Consider the following 18,515-nt stretch of genomic DNA (forward strand, 5'->3'; position numbering starts at 1 on the left):
TATTTTCCAGTACTAGCCTCACACCTCTCTACAGAAGCTGAATAGTATGGACTGTCTTTGTGGGAAAAAGTATGTTGCCTAGGCTCAACAGCACACGTGCACTTATCTCATATCTTCTGGGTGATCTGTTGTGAAGGACTGACAAATTGCAGTGTAGCCTAAGTGGCAAAAGTCACCTTTCCTACCCTTCTCTTTTGACAAATGACCTGTTTCTCTAAATCACCTCATTCTAACCTCAATTTTTTTGTTCCCAGCTTCAAGGCCCTTGGCAGCAATAAGACTGCCTGTCTGCTGCTGTCATTTTTTTCTGCACTTTTCTCTATGTCAGTGATACCAGCCTTCAACCATCCACTTATTCACACCTCCTACAAACAAACATCTCCTCTCCTGCTTCTGTGTTGCCCCTAATCTATGCACTGACTTCTTGAACTCAGCCTCCTGCTGTGATACATACAGGAAAAAAGCCAAGTAAAAATGTCTAGAATGAGGAGTGACCAATTTTAACTGACAGGCGATTATTTTATTAAAATAAAACCCCAAATAACGCATCCAAAAAAGGCTGTAAAATATTGTTTATTGGCGTAATTATTCCATATAAATATGCAAATGCCTGTTTGTACAAGTAATAGTATGTATCTTCCTTGTGCAATGGAGTCCTTTATCTTGAGAAGAGTACCTTTTAACTCAATATTACAACACAGATGTAATAGATAATTGGTGTTATGCAACAGTTAGAGCATGTTTTCTACATAACTGTTTCTTACTGGAAATTACTAGCTGCTTTTCTAATGAAGAACTGCTGTTCAGCTGCTCAGTACGGGACCTTCAGCAGTATAGGGCTCTTTTAGCATGAAATTTCAGCGATGGGAATAGAAGATAGCTAGTATGGAGACAATAGGCTTCCCAAAATATATGAAAGCAAAGCTTTGAAAGTTCTTTGGCAGGAACTAGATGTTTTTGTGACAATTATTTTATTCTGCAATCAGTTGCATAGCCTAGTTGGTGTGTATGGTTTGATTGATTTTGGCAGAGTTATTCTGATTTATTTCAGTTTAGGATCTGGCCCAGAATATTCAAAGCACTTAAGTAGTTTACACTGTACAATTTGCCTGGAACAAAAGTAATTTATAAAGTAGCAAAGTGCATTGTATGCAGGAGGGGCTATGTCTTTTTAGGAGTTGCCTCTTACCATTGCTAGTCAAGGGGCATTTCAAGTAGCTAAATTTATCATGTCCAGAGACTGATATCTATCAGGAAATGGAAGAAGACTGTCTATTTTTTGAAGCATAAGGGAAGGGAGGTGTTAAATTATTGCCTAACTCCTGAACAGTACAAATGTTTTTTTTTTTTTTTCCTTTTATTAATGGGGATACAGGGATTAGGAGAAAGAAGATGGGCCTGTCTGTGGGAAAATGTAACAGCTGCAAAAAGAAAACAGGGCAAGAAATGAAGATGTAAATGTTTAAAAAAGCAAGGTAGATTCAGAAATATGTAATTTGGTGTTGAACATGGATGGGAGAATAGGTAAATGGGATAAAATATAACATGCTCGGTTGAATATGCACTAAGGCATATACATACTGTGAGATATTTTTAACAGCAAAACCTACAGGAGCAATCATTCAAACCTTGATTTTCTGACACACAGTGTCAACAGAAATATGTCAAGAATGTGATTACATAAGGACCAGCAGACAACAAAGTGACACAGCATTTGCTTTCCTGTCATCATCTTCTGCAGCTTATTAATGAAGAGTTAAAAAAAAAAAAAAAAAGGTGCTCCACTTACATTCCTAATAGAATTCCAACCTTATAAAAGAGTAACTACAACTAGTTTTTGGATGTAAAGTTTGGGAGCAGCAGGAAAAATGTTCTCAGAAAGGCCCCTAACAACTTGTAAACTGTGCTAATGACATGACATGGACTGAACTTGATAACATTTAGCAGAATAACTTCTGGAAGCAAATTCTTTGTCAGTCACAGAACACGTTATTAGATGTCTGATTTCTATTATTTTTGCATATGGTATTGAATCTGTTGTTTATTGCAAAAGCAAGAAAGCTTTATTTTGGATATTAAATCCAATTTAAAATAAACAAAAATCCTACACCTAGCTTAAATTAAGATGATATATTGAAGTGATGAACATTTTTTCCCTTGACTCATTTAATAATAAACGATTTACTAAAATGTAAACATTTGAACATCCTGTTTAACTGAATACATCAATAAAAATGCATATATTTTCCATAAATAATGCAACACATTAAATATTCTATGCATAAAATCAAAGCTAGAAAACAAACACAAAAGATCTGAAACACTTCTTTCAAAAAGTGATTCTGACTTTCAGTCTGTATATCAACCATCTGTTTTAGAGAAAGAATATTAAAATACCAGAGGTGCTTTGGAAATTTTGATAGGTAGTTTCACTAATCACTTGATACACGATTGCCATCATATCTGAAGTACTCAGATGCTCTAGGAATGAACACTGTGACAGATGCTCATAAAATGTTATCTAGAAAATCATCAGCTGCTATAAATAAGTACCCACCAAGGACCCGATTATTTTCTAGTGTTACCTCTTTTAGTGTTAGAATAAATGTTCATGGTAATAATGTTATTTTTTCCAATAAAGAGCTACCCATCATGCTGCCTGGACAACATTGATGCTTAAGGGCTTTTAGCCCAGAAGTGAAAGTATATGCAAATTGCTGTTTGAACTTTTTGTTTCTTAGGTAGTTGGTTTAGCATTGGATGTCAGCCATGGTTTTCTTTACTGGCTTGTACAAGAGAGTCTATGTCTAAATCTATACAGAATTTCTCTTTGCAAAGAAGGGTAAGTAAATGTATAGCACAGGTAAGAAAGTCTTTATTTTCTTCCCTTTTTTTTTTTTTTTTTTTAGGGGGGTGGGGGATGAGACTCTATTTAAAAACAGATTGTCTGGTGCTGAACACACCAGTTACTAATTGCACAATAAACAAAAAGAGCTGATGGTCACACCTAGGTGATGGCAAACCCTGTGTTGAGATCACTGTTAGCATGCTTTTACAGTGAGAGAAACACAGTATGGATGCTCAGATGAACTTAGGTCATGCTCATCAATTTTTAAACTTAGCTTTAGGAACTAATCACTATTAATTGCCTGTTTTATCTTGGTATTTACAACACCTGATGGTTTTCAAGTGCCTAGGGCTGTAACTTGTTTATCTTACATGGAGCTTAGGACTTGAATTGACACCACTTTCTCAGAGAATCAGTGCTCAGCAGGGTTTCCACTTGATAATCCTGAACATGAAACAGCTTCATTATTTCTCAAAGGCAATTAAAAAAAAAAAATTACAAAATTGTGTTTATGGAAGAATTCAAATATATGCTGATAAGACCTTGAGAAAAATGATAATTTGTTGCATATGTGCCAAGCGCATCATACAGAAGCTATTTGCCAGTGTTGATTTGTAGTAGCTCATGAAACTACATTTTTACTCCTTTTCATATGGGGAGAGTGCTGCTTTTTTACAAGCATGAAATCAAACCTCTTAAACTTAATTGGACAGTATCTGTATTTACATGTGTTCATAATGTCGCAAGCTGGCTGTGAGTGGAATCAGATGAATTCTCTGACTGATTTTAGACTTGCCATGATTAATGGTAAGCATTTAAAGCATCAAAATATGTTGATTAGTTTTAGCTAGAACATGCAGCTCCATTGGGAACCAATTGGCAGTCGTAAATCATCATCTCTGGCATGCCAGAACAGAGAGATTAGAAGTAATCCATCCTAATGGTCCTGATGGTGTGTCAAAGATTTTCTGAATTTGCTTTGGATAGCACTTGTCTAAGCTGAAAGATATTTCTAAGATGCTAAAATAAGGCCTCTTAAAATGTATTTCATCTCTTTCTGAGAAGATAAATTAGGATCAAAAAGGGCCTGTAAGTTCTGACATTGAAGTAACTAGACAAATTAAATTATCATTGATACCAACGGAGAAAAGCGTTAATAGAGTTTAATAAATAATGGAAGGTTATTGAGGAAACTAGCAGGGTCAAATTCATCTGAGAATCTGCTCTAATGAAGTAAAAAGAATCTTAAGCTGTGAAGTAGTCTCCATTGTTTCAGTGGAGTAGTTGAGAGAAATTAGGCTGATTTTTTAAAATACTTAGTTTTCTACATCCATATGTCATAATACTAAGCCATTTAACATTTATCTTCTAATGAAATCAAAGGAATGAAGGATTTGTTTCAAGGGTGCTACTTTTATTTTGAAAAACGTTGTGCTCTAGAGAACTTGAAAACTTTTAAATTTGTTTTCCTACGCGAGTATTAAGAATTTGAATGACGAGAAACTTATTAATGGGTCATGTGTTGCATAAATCCTGTTCTCTTTACACTATGTGTTTTCAGCTTGCAGTTTTCATATATGTTTTCACAGTTGTGGTAATGTCATAGTCACAGAATTTGCAGCATGGAGTATTTCAGAAACATCTCAGAGTACACTGGAGTACTACAGTGGTCGTTTGTTCTGGATTAATAATCTTCAATTCATTACAACACAAGAAGTCAATCAGAGCATTAGTATTCCCTTTTCAGAGCCAGCAAAGTTTGCAGCCTTCACCCTTGTTCACACATCACTTAAACCTTTGCCAGGTATATTATTTTCCTTATTTAAGCCCCTCAGTAAGGATATTCACCGTCAGCCTGTAATTCTCCACTCTTTAAATTCTTTAGCCATTTGACATAAGAACAGCAACTTATTAATGAGTATATCAGACTATAGCTACATAATGTGCAATTACAAAAGCTAATGGGTATGGCTAATAAGAATACAAAATGTTGTTTTTCATAGACCCTTATTTCTATTCAATAGCATTTTACTTGATTACCCATAGCTCCTTCATGTTTTAAATCAGGTTTGAAATCTCCACCTATTCCTCATGTTCTTTAAATTGTTATTATTTTTTTCTTCCCATTATGGACAGGAAATTTTTCCTTTACACCAAAAGTGATTCCAAATGCAGTACCAGTATCTTCCTTTAGGATTAAAGGAAATTCTTCAAGTTTTACCATCGTTTGGAGTGCCTCTGCAAATGTGGAATGGGGAACTGTCTTTTACTGCGTGGGATCAAAAGCTCTACAAGTGAGGGTATTCATACAATCCCTCCATATTATCTACACGTATTGCTGCCTCTAGTCACTCATATATCTATTTTTAAACAGAAACATAGTTTGTTTCTTCTCCAGAAGTTAGAAATTGGTCAAGCAATCAAACCAAAATGTAAATATAAAGCAAGCTGTCCCATTTCCCCACCACTGAGGCCAGCACTGGAGAAATATGGGCTTAGCAGCAGCTCTGGACTAGCTTATGGAGTGTGAAGTGCAAGGCGAGGAGCTCCCAGGGCCCAAAGATGTGTGAGAAAGCCTTTCACAGTAACGCAAAGACAAAAGTGTCCTCTGAGCTGCTAGTGGGACAGCCTTTGTCCAAATGTGAAATCTAGCCTTCACCCACACTTAAGTTTAGCACATTTGGTGAGCTGTATGTTAAATTCAAGGGCAGATTGCTAGCAGATTGCTGTTGCACTACAGTGCTACAGGAGTTGGTGAAACAATGATCACTCAGAGGAAGAGTAGCTCTGTCTTGATTTTGTTGACCAGATTGATGAGAAGGATTTAGAAAACTGAAGGTCTGCTTTGTTTCATTTTGTTTCATTTAATTTCATTCACAGTCTTTGGAGAATGAACAGTGCCTCCAACCCCATAACCTGACAGTTCCATCCTACCAAGTTGATTGGCTGGAACCATTTGAACTCTTTGATTTTAGTGTGACTCCATACACATACTGGGGCAAGGCACCAACAACATCTGTATTCCTTCGAGCTCCAGAAGGAGGTACCAGAATTTCAAATCCTATTCCTAATCTGTAGTGCGTGCTGGGCCCAGGTCTATGTTAGCATGTGGAACCCTGTCTAGAGAGGAATGAGGAGCTTTCAGGGCTCAGTGACCATAGACAGAGTTGCAAGGACTTGTTCTTGCTTATCTTTGGCAGTTATCTGTTGCACACATAAATGCATGCCATTGCAGTAACAGAATTTGAAACAGCAAGAGCATGACAATATATGCACCAGGTGCCTATGGCTATGAGTAATAAAGAGAAATTGAGATTCATTATAGTGACCATCAAAGGCTGCATGTAATATATTAACCACTTTGTAAATTTTTAAGAAATGTTATGCACTTTTTACTTGTGTTTGGTTTTGATCTCAAGCAGGTCAAAGTTAAGTCAGCTAAAGTCAGCTAAGATATAGTGCTGAATGACTTGTGCATTGAGAAAGCTTATGAGCTGCAGTAGATTTTGAAGTGGGCAGGAGAGTGGATAGAGTACATTCTATATTGTGAGAATTCTTGCAGTTCCACTGTTACCTATAGTATTTGGCTAAATAGAAATGTCCCAATCTGAGACACAGAGTGCTGTTGATATAGCTCTTTTTTTTTTTTTCCTAAGCAAATTAAAAGCAGATACATATATGTTGATGAAAAACAGAAAGCAATTACCATGAAATTTTAAATACTCCTCTAATTTACACCTCACCACTTGCTATTTATTTTTCTCTTTCAGCATTAAAGTTGTCAAGGCTCAAAACTAAATTACAAGGTACAGACTATGTTTCAATAGAAATACCTAATTCCTGTTTATTTATTTTTTAAATGCAGTTCCTTCAGCCCCTACAAACCCTAGAATATATGTGCTACATAATAACCAGCATGAAGGTGAAGAGAAAATCCGTGTGGAGTTCAGGTGGAACAAGCCTGAAAGGGACAATGGAGTACTAACACACTTCAGGGTTTACTATCAACTGTTGTGTCAGAATGACACTGCTGACACTCTCATGGAGTGGAATGTGAGCAATGTCAAACACAATGTGTTGCTCTTTTCTCTCAGAGATGTGCTTCCCCACCTCACAGTAAGGTTTCAGGTATGAAAAATTACTGAGCTCATCTCAGATGTTGTTCATGCAGCTTCATGTGTTTGTCTAGGGCTTGGGGCAAGAGTTTGTGGTTTCTGCTTTTGGAACTGCTGATTCACTGACTCACCCTTGGATACCTGGCTTAACCTTTCTATATGTTGTATTGCTCATTACATAAAGTGAAAAACAATACTGCAATATTATACAGGTTTGTTGAGGCTCAAAAGAAACTTTTCTAAAGGTCTCCCAAAGCCACTGCTAAAAGCTACAAGTTCAACACAGATTCTGCTGAGCTGGTGGTCACAGGCCAGTAAAACAGCGCCACTAGATCAAGAAATGTTTCACTTCTGGGGAAATACAAGGACTCACTTGATATCTGTAATAGGAGACTTCCATATAAAACTTGTCAGGAGGTCACGTTTCCATCATGATACCTGGAACACAGAGAGTATGTGTGCGAAAGGCAAGCTGGAAACATGAAAGCATGTAACAGGCCAGGTATATAGGGGAGAACACCATGTGGGTTGCAACATCAACCAACAGTAGGAAACTGCTCCAGCCTGGGCAAGGAAAGAAGATTGTCTGGCTTTCTTTGAGTAAAGAATTCAGGCTGCAATTGATAAATGCAGCCTGAATTGCCACTCTATGAGCCACAACATAAAATTTTATTCATAGTCACGGTCCAGCCTTCAATGTAGCATTTGAATTGACCAACAGAGCAGAGCACATACATATATGGTCCTAGCTGAGCAGTCAGGGGATCTGGTTGTCTTGTCATTAACTGTGACTCTGTGGGCTCTGTAATGGAATATTTTATGCTGTTGTTTAACATATGTAACAACCTCCTGTCTCACAGGTGCAAGCTTTCACCTCTGTGGGTCCAGGACCTTTGTCTGATATAGTACAGAGGAATTCATCAGGTACGGATGACTTAGATGCCCCTTCACGGTTTGTGTTTAATAGTTGGCAAACTCGACAGTACAGAAATTTAGTAATCTGATAAATAGTCTGACAACTGGGTGATGTTTGTTCTACCCTATGGTAGACAGCACAGAGCAGATAGCTACAGCAGATAGTTTGACAGGAAATTATTAACACATTTCTTCAGCTTAAATTTGGGGAATTTCAAGACTTTTCTCAGAAGTAGGTGAGATTAACTTTTCTAGGCAGCACCAGCATAGCACAGAGAAGCAGTCTTTCATCTGTAGTCTGCATTCTACTACAACAGTATAGGTCATTTATAACTGGGCTAGCGATCGCAGGTTATTTCTAATTGGGCTGTGACAGGTAATTAAGAAAGCAAATCTATTTTTACTAGGCTTAAAGTTGCTGGGTAAGCATCCAGAATGGCACTGAAAAATTCTTAGAAGTTTGCATGTGATGACAAGAAGGCAACATCAATCTGTGCATGTCATTATTTTATTTATTTGCTGTGACATATGACCAAATATAATTTGTGTGGGGCCATCATTTATTTTTGTACTTGCTTTCATTATGAATGACTACTATTGTCTAGAATGTTTGGTGTAAATTCTGCTGTGCCCTTTTCCTTCCAGATCTTTTCCCTGCCCCAACTCTTATAACTGTTTCTGCCAACAAGTTGTTTCTTACTGACATAGACAATAATCATACCATATGGGAACTTTTGGCAAAGACCAATATAAAAGACATCTGTTATACTGCTAATGATGACACAATGTACTATATCCTAGAAGACTCTCTTTTTCTTCTGAACATACAGACTACTTCAGTGTTTCAGGTATTTGTTTGTCCATTATCTTGCTTGAAGGAAATATGTGGCCATTTTTGCTGTTATTTTGGGTTTAATCATGTTTTTAAAGAAGTCAGAACTGCATGCTGAAAACAGAAGAAAGCAGCATGATGAACAAAGCACATTTAATGGCAAAATGAAGTGGGGGAAAACAGAACTGGAGAGATGCAATTTTCTTAATGACTGTTGGTTCATATGAGATGCTTATATGAAGGAGATGAGTGGCCCTTTCTAACACTGCAATACAAATATGTATAATATAATAAAATTTGGACTTCCTTCTTTTTTTTTTTTTTTTTTTTTTGTCACCTATAGTGATTGAAACAAGCCTGAGTATGCCATTGGTATACTTTTCCTGTTAAACATGTATGATTTTACTGACATCTGCTTTGTTCATGAGACATTTCAACAAATATTTAATTTAAAATTCATACTATTAAAAAAAAAAAAGTAATTTTTGTATGAAATGTATTTTAATTTAACTTGTTTTCTTTCTAAGTTCAAGAAAACTAAATCAACATGGAAGGAATTATTAATATTAGTGAAACAACAGATTTTGTTTGTATAAAAATATTGGAACCTTCATTCCATGGCATCTCTCTATATTTTGACTTCTATTTTCCAAGTAGTAATGACTTGGGAAATAAATCTGATTTCATAGTGTCCTAGCATCAGGTAGGATAATTCTGCTCTTAAGCAGTTTTAATAATTCTTTTTAACCCTTAAGTTTTTCAAAGATGCATTTCTTCACAATGTCACCGCCATCACAGTAGACTGGATTTCAAGACATCTCTTTGTTGCCCTGAAAACATCATGGAATGAAACTCAGATATTTGTTATTGATCTGGAACTCAAGAAAAAGTCTTTACAAGCCTTGAACGTACAGCTGGGTAAACATAATTCAACTGTATCGTCTCTGTTGTCGTATCCTCTCTTAAGGTAAGACATAAATTGCTAATAACTTCTTTAAAATATATCTGGAACATGATTTTCATGAAACATCAGCTCTTAAGGACCCAGAAGGACTTCTTATATGATATATATGTGTGTATATATATATATATATATATATATATTTTTTTTACATTGTGTAACTCTCAGATACTTCTGTGTGTAGTTCTGCTTATATACTGCTACTTGAGCTTGGACATATATCTAATTTAAAAAAAAATAAATGTCTGTGTGAGTAAAAATTTCAAATGATACTTAAATCTTGGTAGGCTGTTCTGTTCAGGTGATGCAAATGGAAGTCAGCACCACGTAGTCATTAACATAACAGTACTGGAAACGTTTATTCTGGAATAGTCTGTTAGTGCAATCTTCCATTCAAAAATTTCCTTTAAACACCTAGAATCTCTCTGGAAGTATGCTGCTTTAGTTGCACTGTTTGAAATATTTGGGAGGTTTGTAACTGTATTCACTTACAAGAGTGCATTTAGTTCAGACTGTTCAGCTGGAAGTTTTTCTACTGTAAGCAATGCATTTTATTTGATAGCCGCTTGTACTGGATGGAAGAGCTTGATTATGGCAGCTGCATGTTTTATTATGATATTCTGAATAACACTGTGCAACACATTTTGGGATACATATCAGCAGAAGAACAAATGAGGAACTACTGCAGCTGTAATGTGACAGAAGCAGAACTAGGAAGATCTATGAGTATGGATGTGTCTGACTCCAAGAACCCCCAGCTGCTCTTTATCAGAGGAAGAGATGAAATCTGGGCCTCAGATGTAGATGGTTGCCATTGCTGGAGACTTACCAGAATACCAAGTATTCAAGGTCGGAGTGCTCTGTTACATTTCTAGGTAGTTTGTGATTAGTTCTGTTTCTTACACCAACAATGTTAATTTCAGCAAAATAACATTGATGAAGTACTTTACCTATAAAATTTATTAACCTGTAGGCAAGATCAACAAAAAATGTTGTGTCCTATATTTCCAGTTGTGTACCCTGTTGATAGCAACCAGGAGAAAGAGCAGTGTGAGGATTTTTACTGATATAAGCCTGCATTCCATTAAGACGTCAGTAGAATGGAGATGCTACAGCCTCACATACTACTTGTCAATAGATTTCACTCACAGTATTAAGACATTATTTTGTTGGGTTTAATATTAGATATACCTATTACAGCTTATCTCAATGAAAAATTACCGTAACTTTTTAGGTCATATCTGAAAGTGGCACTGAACACTTCAATATTAGATGCAGGGAGGGTACTTCACGTATGTAGAGTCTTGTATGACAGGTTATCTATGTTTCACTTCTTGTAATGATAATGCTTATCTTGGTTGCTCATTTTTCAGCTCAGTTCTCCAATAGTGCTGGTAAAGCTGTCCTTCTTATTTTTTTTTAAAACAAACAAACAAACAAAATTGCAGTTGTCATGACTAAAGATAATAAAAAGCCCCCAAATCTACACTTGTAAAGAGAAATACCAGTGTCTCAGCTTCATGAGACCTATTGGAGTATATTAGAAACCTCTTTTCCAGGAAATGTCTTTGACATTACAGTGTAGCTGAAATACTGACCCATATTGACTCAATGTGAATAAAAGCATCCATCTGCTCTTGTAAAATTGGCTGCTCAGTGTTAATGCTGAAGCTTAACTCTACAATGTTTTCTTACAGATAAGAAAATTGGCAGCTTGACTGTAGATAAACAGTTTTTATATTGGAGCATTGAAACGAAGAAATACACTGAAATTTATCTAGCAAATAAAGAAACCACAAGACACTCTCTTCAAATGAAAACAAATCATGAGCTGAAAATCTTAGCCTACAGCACAGCAATGCAATCATACCCAGGTAGTGGGGATTTGAGTTGTTCTGTAAATGTAATAAATCTATTTCAGAGCTTGTATTTGAGTTGCAGATCATGCTATATGTACTTAGGTAAAATATGCTTTATGGATTCAGATACCTTCTGGAGGGAAACAATTCACTATGTACATTTTTAAAAGGATGGAAATAAGGACTGGCCATGTGTTGCATGGAAGTTCACAATGGTGTAAATATTGCCTGTGTTTCAATGGCTCAGGGTGATAATACCAAACCATTCCTATTTTCAAAGTTATGTTGAATCTAGAGATTTAAAAAAGGCGGTGAACATTAAAACACAGAAAAAGAGCAAACATTGTGTCCTTAAGATGATCTGTAGCTACAAGGTGTTGTTGCAACGAGTTTGTTAATGATCCCTGTTATGACACAGATTTCTGCTGTTTTTCATAAGTATGCAAAGCTGAAAACAAATGTATGTGCTTCCAAAGGCAAACAGATAAGACCTCCACTTATTAAAGTGATTTATAAAGAAGTGCCTGAGAGGCAATTACAGCTTACCTGCTAGTAGTCTCAGGCTCCACTTACAACTTCTAGTGTTTTAAACAATACTGGAGTGATAATGAAAGAAAGAAAAATTAGTTTCAATACAAATCCAGGATTCGTTGTAGATATAGGGACTATACTTGTAAGTGCTGAGGTTTATAACAGCTGCTAGCAATTTGAATGTGTTAAAATAATTCTTTAACTTCATTTTTTTACATAAAAGTCAGGTAAATATACAAGAGAATATTTTAATGGGATGGACTTCTTTGGAATGAAAGAATTTTATGCAGTTTTTGGTAGCTAGCAGAGCTTCCTGAGTATAGCTGCTCTGACCAACACCCAGGCTATTCTTACCAGCACTTTGAGCAAGTTTATTCACATGAGGTCTGTGTGGGCTTGGCATTGGTACAGGAGTTTGGTTTGGCCCTAGTACAAAATGTACCAATCCCTCTCCTGAGGGAATGGGTTCCCTGAAAGAGCCCTAGACTTACCTGGTGCAGAAAGAACAACTTAAATCCAAAGGGATTGTTTCTATCTAAAGATTCCCACAGAGCTCTTCTTATTGGAGACTGGGCTTCTGCAAGTATATTTAGAGGAACACACAGATATGGGATTTAATGAAAAAAAAAAAAAAAAGCATTGTGCAGAATTATTTAAGATAAAAGGAAATGAAATTATTAAAATAAGATTTGTTTTCTTTTCTTTTTTTTTTTTTTTTTGTACTGAAAGCAAATGGGGTGTATGTGACACAGTGATGTTTGCAAAGACCAGCTGTGTTGACTGACATGCTATTTTTTTTATTTTTTTTTTATTTTAGTGATGTGTGCAAGTAGTACTGTTACTTTCCTTTCACTCTAACCTATTTAATTGCCATCCAGAGAAGTGATGTCAGTTGATCATTTAACACATCAGAAGTACTCAGTGAAAATTATCGTCCTGTCACAGATTCTGTGAGAGAATGATTTCTCTACTGGGTTAGGAGGAAAGGGGCTGAATATGCAGTGAAGGATTTTTTGTGAGGATAAACACATTTCTATGGAACTGCCTGACAGAAACGTTAGTTCTGAAAATGACTCAGATCTTTATTCCACCTGAGATTTCTCCCATGAGAGTTTTACTACTCTAAGAATATATAAATTGAAAAAGACTCAACATTACACTTATTTCTATCAAACAGGCTTTCTGATTCATCTTCCCTTACGTGCATGAACCAGCTTTTGGCAGGAGTGACAGGGTTGCTCATTTAGGGAGGAAAGATCATAACAATGTGGTCAGTTGTTCTGGCTGAAGGGCAAACATTTGTCCATGCACCATCTTTGCCTTCTTGGCAGCAAGTCACATATTTTAAATATTATTATTATTTTAAAGTATATCAAATGGTAAGGTGTATCTTTTGTTACTTTTGCATACTGTCATTGAGTATTTTTCTATTGTTTTCTCCTTAGAGACCACTTTTTTCCTTCTAAAACTTGTCACTCCATTCCCTGTTGTTACAATGAACTTTACAAGTGAGAAGCTGATTGGAAGAAAAGAGAGATTTAATTGTGAGGGAAAGTTACTTTCTACTCTGCCTATCTGCCTTTTCTGTGACAAGCAAGTTCAGACTCATCAGTGTATACTACCCTCAATAGCATAGTAATTAAGGTGTGGATTTCCAGGTGTGGATTTTCTTTAGATACCTAAAGAATAGCCTAAATACTTTAAGAGCTCAGATCTTATCAAAGATAAACAAGCCTTTACTTTGGTGACTGCTATCTTTATGTCTACGAAAGTAATTAAATATAGTATATCCAAGTGGTAATTTATTCTGTTTCTATTTGTGAAAGCAAAGAGAATACTTTGTGCTTATGCTTTCTCATATGAATCATAGTAGAATCCCATGAGAATTTGGATTGGTCCAGTAGTAATTGTTTATTTATATTTTTTGATGTCTTTCTTAGATAAGAGTTGCTTGATTCCATTGCTAGACACTGAGAAACCTTCTATCCTTGATATAACGAACACCAGTTTTACAGTAAGCTTGCCATCTGTCACACCACAGCAGCTATGCCCTGGCATATCCCAGCCTACACCAACATATCTGGTATTTCTCAGAGAAATGACTAACAACACCAGGAACTCATCCTATCGTTTGTCTACTCTACAGCAAAAAACATTGGTATGGTTGTTTTGGAACAAAAATACATCTGCTATCATATATGAACTGGGCATGATACCACTTCTAATACTTCTAATCACTTTATAAACCATTCTGTAACTTTCTAGCAGAGAGTTTTTCCAGTTCTACATATCCCATAGTAATTCTGATTCGTATTTGCTAAGTGGTAAATTTCTTAGCTTTTCTTTGTACAAGTACTCCTCTACCTTTTAACACGTCCTTGCTAAAATCCTGTTGGGACTAGATGATCTTTAATGTCCCTCCCAACCCAAAACATTCTATTGTTCTTTGATTCATTGACAGATAATTGGTGTGACAAGTGAGTATTTTCTGACAATACATATTTGTTATCTGATTTCTAATCACAGGAATTTCAGGGACCTATAGATGTCATAGACAACCTACAGCCATTTTCAAGTTATGTCATACAAGTTGCAGTGAAAAACTACTATTCAGATCATGAAGAGCTGGCCATGGGAAAGGAAACAATTGGCACAACTCTATATGGAGGTTTGTTTCACATTTTATTCTAGTTTTGAATAGAATTCTCATCTCATTTAAAGAAAGTGTTTGGTTTGCAAATCAGACAATAGATAAATTCTCTGCTCAAAATATAACCTGTCTAGATCTTCAGAAGGATTTGGAGACCAAACTTGATGAATCTGTAAAAGTCATAATAAATGTGTATGCTCTTTAATGTTTTCACTTATTGGCTTCCTGTGGAAAGATAAACTATGGATAAAATGACTAAGCAGTTGCAGTTTCTGCCTTAGATCATATTTTCAATAAGTTTTGTTTGAGTGTATGTGCAATTATATATATTTAAATGTGTGTTAGATATGCAGCATTAAGATTTTTTCCCTTGGATTGACATTGTACTCATAATTACTGTTTCTTAGGACAATGCAGAATTGTTTTATTGTATATCAGTCTATAGAGACAACACTTCGTTTTTACATCTCTTTGTCTGAGTGCCAATAGCATCTCTTCTGGAGGTTGTAAAAATTTTGTTGTGCCCTTCTCAGTCCCTTTCATATTAGAAGAAGAAAGCTAGAATAGTCCTTTTGACTTGAGTGTTCACTGTGCCATTTAGTGTCGAGAGATGACTTGTTAGGGATTAGCTAAAATAGATAAATAAATACATCTGTCAATTTCTCTAATTATGGCAGAAGACTGCTAAGAAACTTGAGTGGGAGAGGACAGCTGAGGGAAGTATGGGTGAAGGCTAGAGCCTAAGATATGATGACTAGGCAGCTAAAAGCAGTTTTACTGAAGCACAGCTATCTCTGTGCTGTGTGATGAGGTGTGACCCACTGATGCAGTGGGAGAGGACAGGGCCATGAACTTGTAGCAGTGTCTAGGGAAACAAGTAACTCCACCCTAGAAAAAGATGACAGGAGCACAGCTCCCTTTCTAGAAAAGCATGAAGCATTTACAACATGACAGGCCAAGGCTGCATTTGGGAAAACCTGCTCAGTGCTCTCCATAAGAGACAAGACAGTGAAAGTGAAAGGTGTATTTTGTTTTAAGGGTCTTCCGCTAAGTGCAAAGTTGCTTTTGAAACAAGAATGAGAAATTAAAGTAAAGAGAAAAGAAGGAGTGGTCAAGAATGGTTAATGTACATATATATATAGCTTGTTATTCAGTCTGTTTTTTTATTATTTCAGAGCTGGGCCTGTGCTTCTGTAGTGTGTCTAGTTTATGAAGTCAGTATTCACCTCACATAATATATTTGTGTATTAGCTGATGATGAGCTCAAGAAAAGTGTTTTGGTTAACATCTCCTCCACTTTCTGCTTTGAGTGTAGGATTTTGCAACTCTCCCTTTCTGCTGATATACTCCAAAGGACTGTTTGTCACTTCAGCGCTCTTTTAGATAACTGTCATGTTAAATACACTTATTTAGGACACATTCTCCAGAACAGGATATGAGGAATTTCTGTAACACTTATGCTGTTGATCTGTGGACTGTGTTACATTATGGGGAATTTATGACTACTCAGCCAACGTTAATTATTCAGCTGCAGGTAGCATGCTACTATGTTGTCTGATCACTAGCATGTATCTTACTGTTTCTTCTCCTCACTTTCTTACATTTATTCTCCACCCTTTACCTTCACAGTTATCCTCTCCACCCTGTTCTGGAGTTCCCAATGCAGAACAGAGGTCTGATAATGCGTTAGTTCCCTTTCTAACTAGAAAAAAGCAATAATGTTTAAGTTGGTAGATTCAGACCCTTATTTGAGTGCAAACCTACCAACTGCTTATCTTGTCATAGTTGATGAAACATGGGACATGGCATAGGGAGGAAACTTGACTCTGCTGCACTTTAATGTAGATGTGAGTCTTGCCCCCATTCGCCTTGATACCAAAATGGCCCTCAAATGCCAAAAGGGCAACTGAGATCTGTAGGGAGACAATTTAAGCTTTAATTTTATTTGATAACCTTACTAGTCTGAGCTAGATGTCTGCTGTAGTTTGAAATGCCTTAATCAGGGCAGGAAAATACTTCTGCCCACCCCCTACATCACTCTCCTGTTTGCACCGTTGGACAGCTATCATTCCAGTTTTCCTGAAGCTCTTGTCAAGTCCCAGAAAGAAAAGTGAAACGAGGTGGAGGCATGCTGCCACTCTTCTTTTGGGTAGAAACCTGATATACTTTAGAAGTTATCTTCCAACCCTGCTATTTTTTTATCACTTAATTGGATATCTCAGTGTCTGCAGCATCACGCAAATAGAGTCACATCCTTTGTAGATCTCTGAATACTATTAGCATATCTCTAAATAGTCCATTGCAGAAGGTAAGAAAAGATGGCCAATGATCAGTGGATTTCAATTCTTTGCAGGGAAATCCACTGTAAAATTTGTATGATCCACGATTGAATAAGATTGAATATTATTGAGATGTGGCAGGAATTCACACTTTTGCTTCTTTGTGTAGTAAACTGAGCCATCCTACGGCAATGTACACACTTTCCATGGAGGAATATAAAGGTAGAATATGAAATGGGAGACTGGGTTGCACCACTGAAATGGAATTTTTCAGGCTCAAGTCAAATGAAACATGAAACTCAGAACAGGCTTATCTAGTCAGGGCAAAATAAAACAGTACGACCAAAGCAAAATAAAGTCCTAAAACAAAAACAAACAAACAAACAAACAAACAAAAATCAAGCAAAAAAAAAACATATCCCAAAACATGAGCATTTTAATAGGTATTTTTATCAACATTCAGATCTTTTCACAGTTTGTTGAAAATTTTCCAACTGGCTGTGACTAGAATGTGTATGTGTCCCAGCACCTATGTTCTCAATTTCATGAATGTAACTGCTAGTTTAAATTGTAATCAGACGCTACTAGAGCCACTTGAAGTGTGTATGCTATTTCACACCTCTGAAGCTGTGTGCATTCCCTCTGTCTTTCCCTCAATTCTGTAATGAAATGAAAGAAGCTTGGATTAATCTTTACTTTTAAACAAACAGTAAGACAGAGGAATGAAAAAAAAAAAAAAACAACTTGGAAAAATAAATGCATTGCTCTTGCCACAGAGTGTCACTCTTCCTCCACATATCTTTTAGCTAGTGAAACAAGAAATTTGTCTTCTTTACCACTGTGGCTTCTGCACATTTCACTTAACTAACCTGCAGTCTTGCTGGGGACGTATAAATTATAGCATACATTCTCATCATTCTGATATGTGGGGAACCTAGATAGTGTAGCAAACTTTAGCTTTTTACCTATCCAGAAATTCAATAGAAAAAAAAAAAAAAAAAAGCCGAGTTGGGGCATTCCATATACCAGTTCAAAGTTTGTTATCTCAACGATTCAATAGAAGGATCGCTTTTTTCAAAAAAACAGGTTAGTGACTAACCAGCTGGCATGGACAACAGACCTACAACAACCCAGTTTTTTACATTCTAAACTGGACAAAACAAAAAACTGAAGAATATATGGACTGATGAAAAATGAGCTTGGGGGGGTTCTTTTTTTTTTATCTAATAGTCCTTTTCATTCCATCATACTTACATGGTGTATTTGCAATTTTTTTTTTTCTTTTTTTTTTTTGTGTGTGTGTAAGTTACTGGCAGTCCAGAATACAGTATTTCTGTTCACCACAGATAATGGATTTAGCGCATCTCCAAAATTTAGAAAGCTTATTATATTAGGTGGATATGCAATGTTTTGCTATGTTATTATCTATCTTCTCTTGAATTATGATTAACAGTGACATCTTAGGTGAATTTAAACTTTCTGTCAAAGGCCAAGCTCATGATATACGAGATGTCCTGAGTTTAAT

The 18,515-nt window shown here is 36.2% G+C and overlaps 1 protein-coding gene across 6 annotated transcripts in view; it reads left to right on the forward strand.

The window, feature by feature from the left end:
• Positions 1-18,515, forward strand: part of ROS1 (ROS proto-oncogene 1, receptor tyrosine kinase) — an 81,247-nt gene that overhangs the window by 25,053 nt on the left and 37,679 nt on the right. For 5 of the 6 annotated variants that reach the window (XM_068677625.1, XM_068677628.1, XM_068677629.1 and 2 more), the window contains exons 18-29: positions 2,742-2,842; positions 4,438-4,652; positions 4,985-5,148; positions 5,729-5,891; positions 6,714-6,976; positions 7,824-7,887; positions 8,524-8,726; positions 9,466-9,677; positions 10,234-10,520; positions 11,369-11,545; positions 14,002-14,219; positions 14,588-14,729. In XM_068677625.1, the coding sequence (XP_068533726.1) occupies positions 2,742-2,842; positions 4,438-4,652; positions 4,985-5,148; positions 5,729-5,891; positions 6,714-6,976; positions 7,824-7,887; positions 8,524-8,726; positions 9,466-9,677; positions 10,234-10,520; positions 11,369-11,545; positions 14,002-14,219; positions 14,588-14,729 (2,209 nt within the window). The remainder of the gene's footprint in view (positions 1-2,741; positions 2,843-4,437; positions 4,653-4,984; positions 5,149-5,728; positions 5,892-6,713; positions 6,977-7,823; positions 7,888-8,523; positions 8,727-9,465; positions 9,678-10,233; positions 10,521-11,368; positions 11,546-14,001; positions 14,220-14,587; positions 14,730-18,515) is intronic. The other variant, XM_068677626.1, reaches the window with a different exon arrangement.

This window comes from Anas acuta, chromosome 3 (assembly GCF_963932015.1).
Source record: "Anas acuta chromosome 3, bAnaAcu1.1, whole genome shotgun sequence".
NCBI classification, from domain to species: domain Eukaryota; kingdom Metazoa; phylum Chordata; class Aves; order Anseriformes; family Anatidae; genus Anas; species Anas acuta.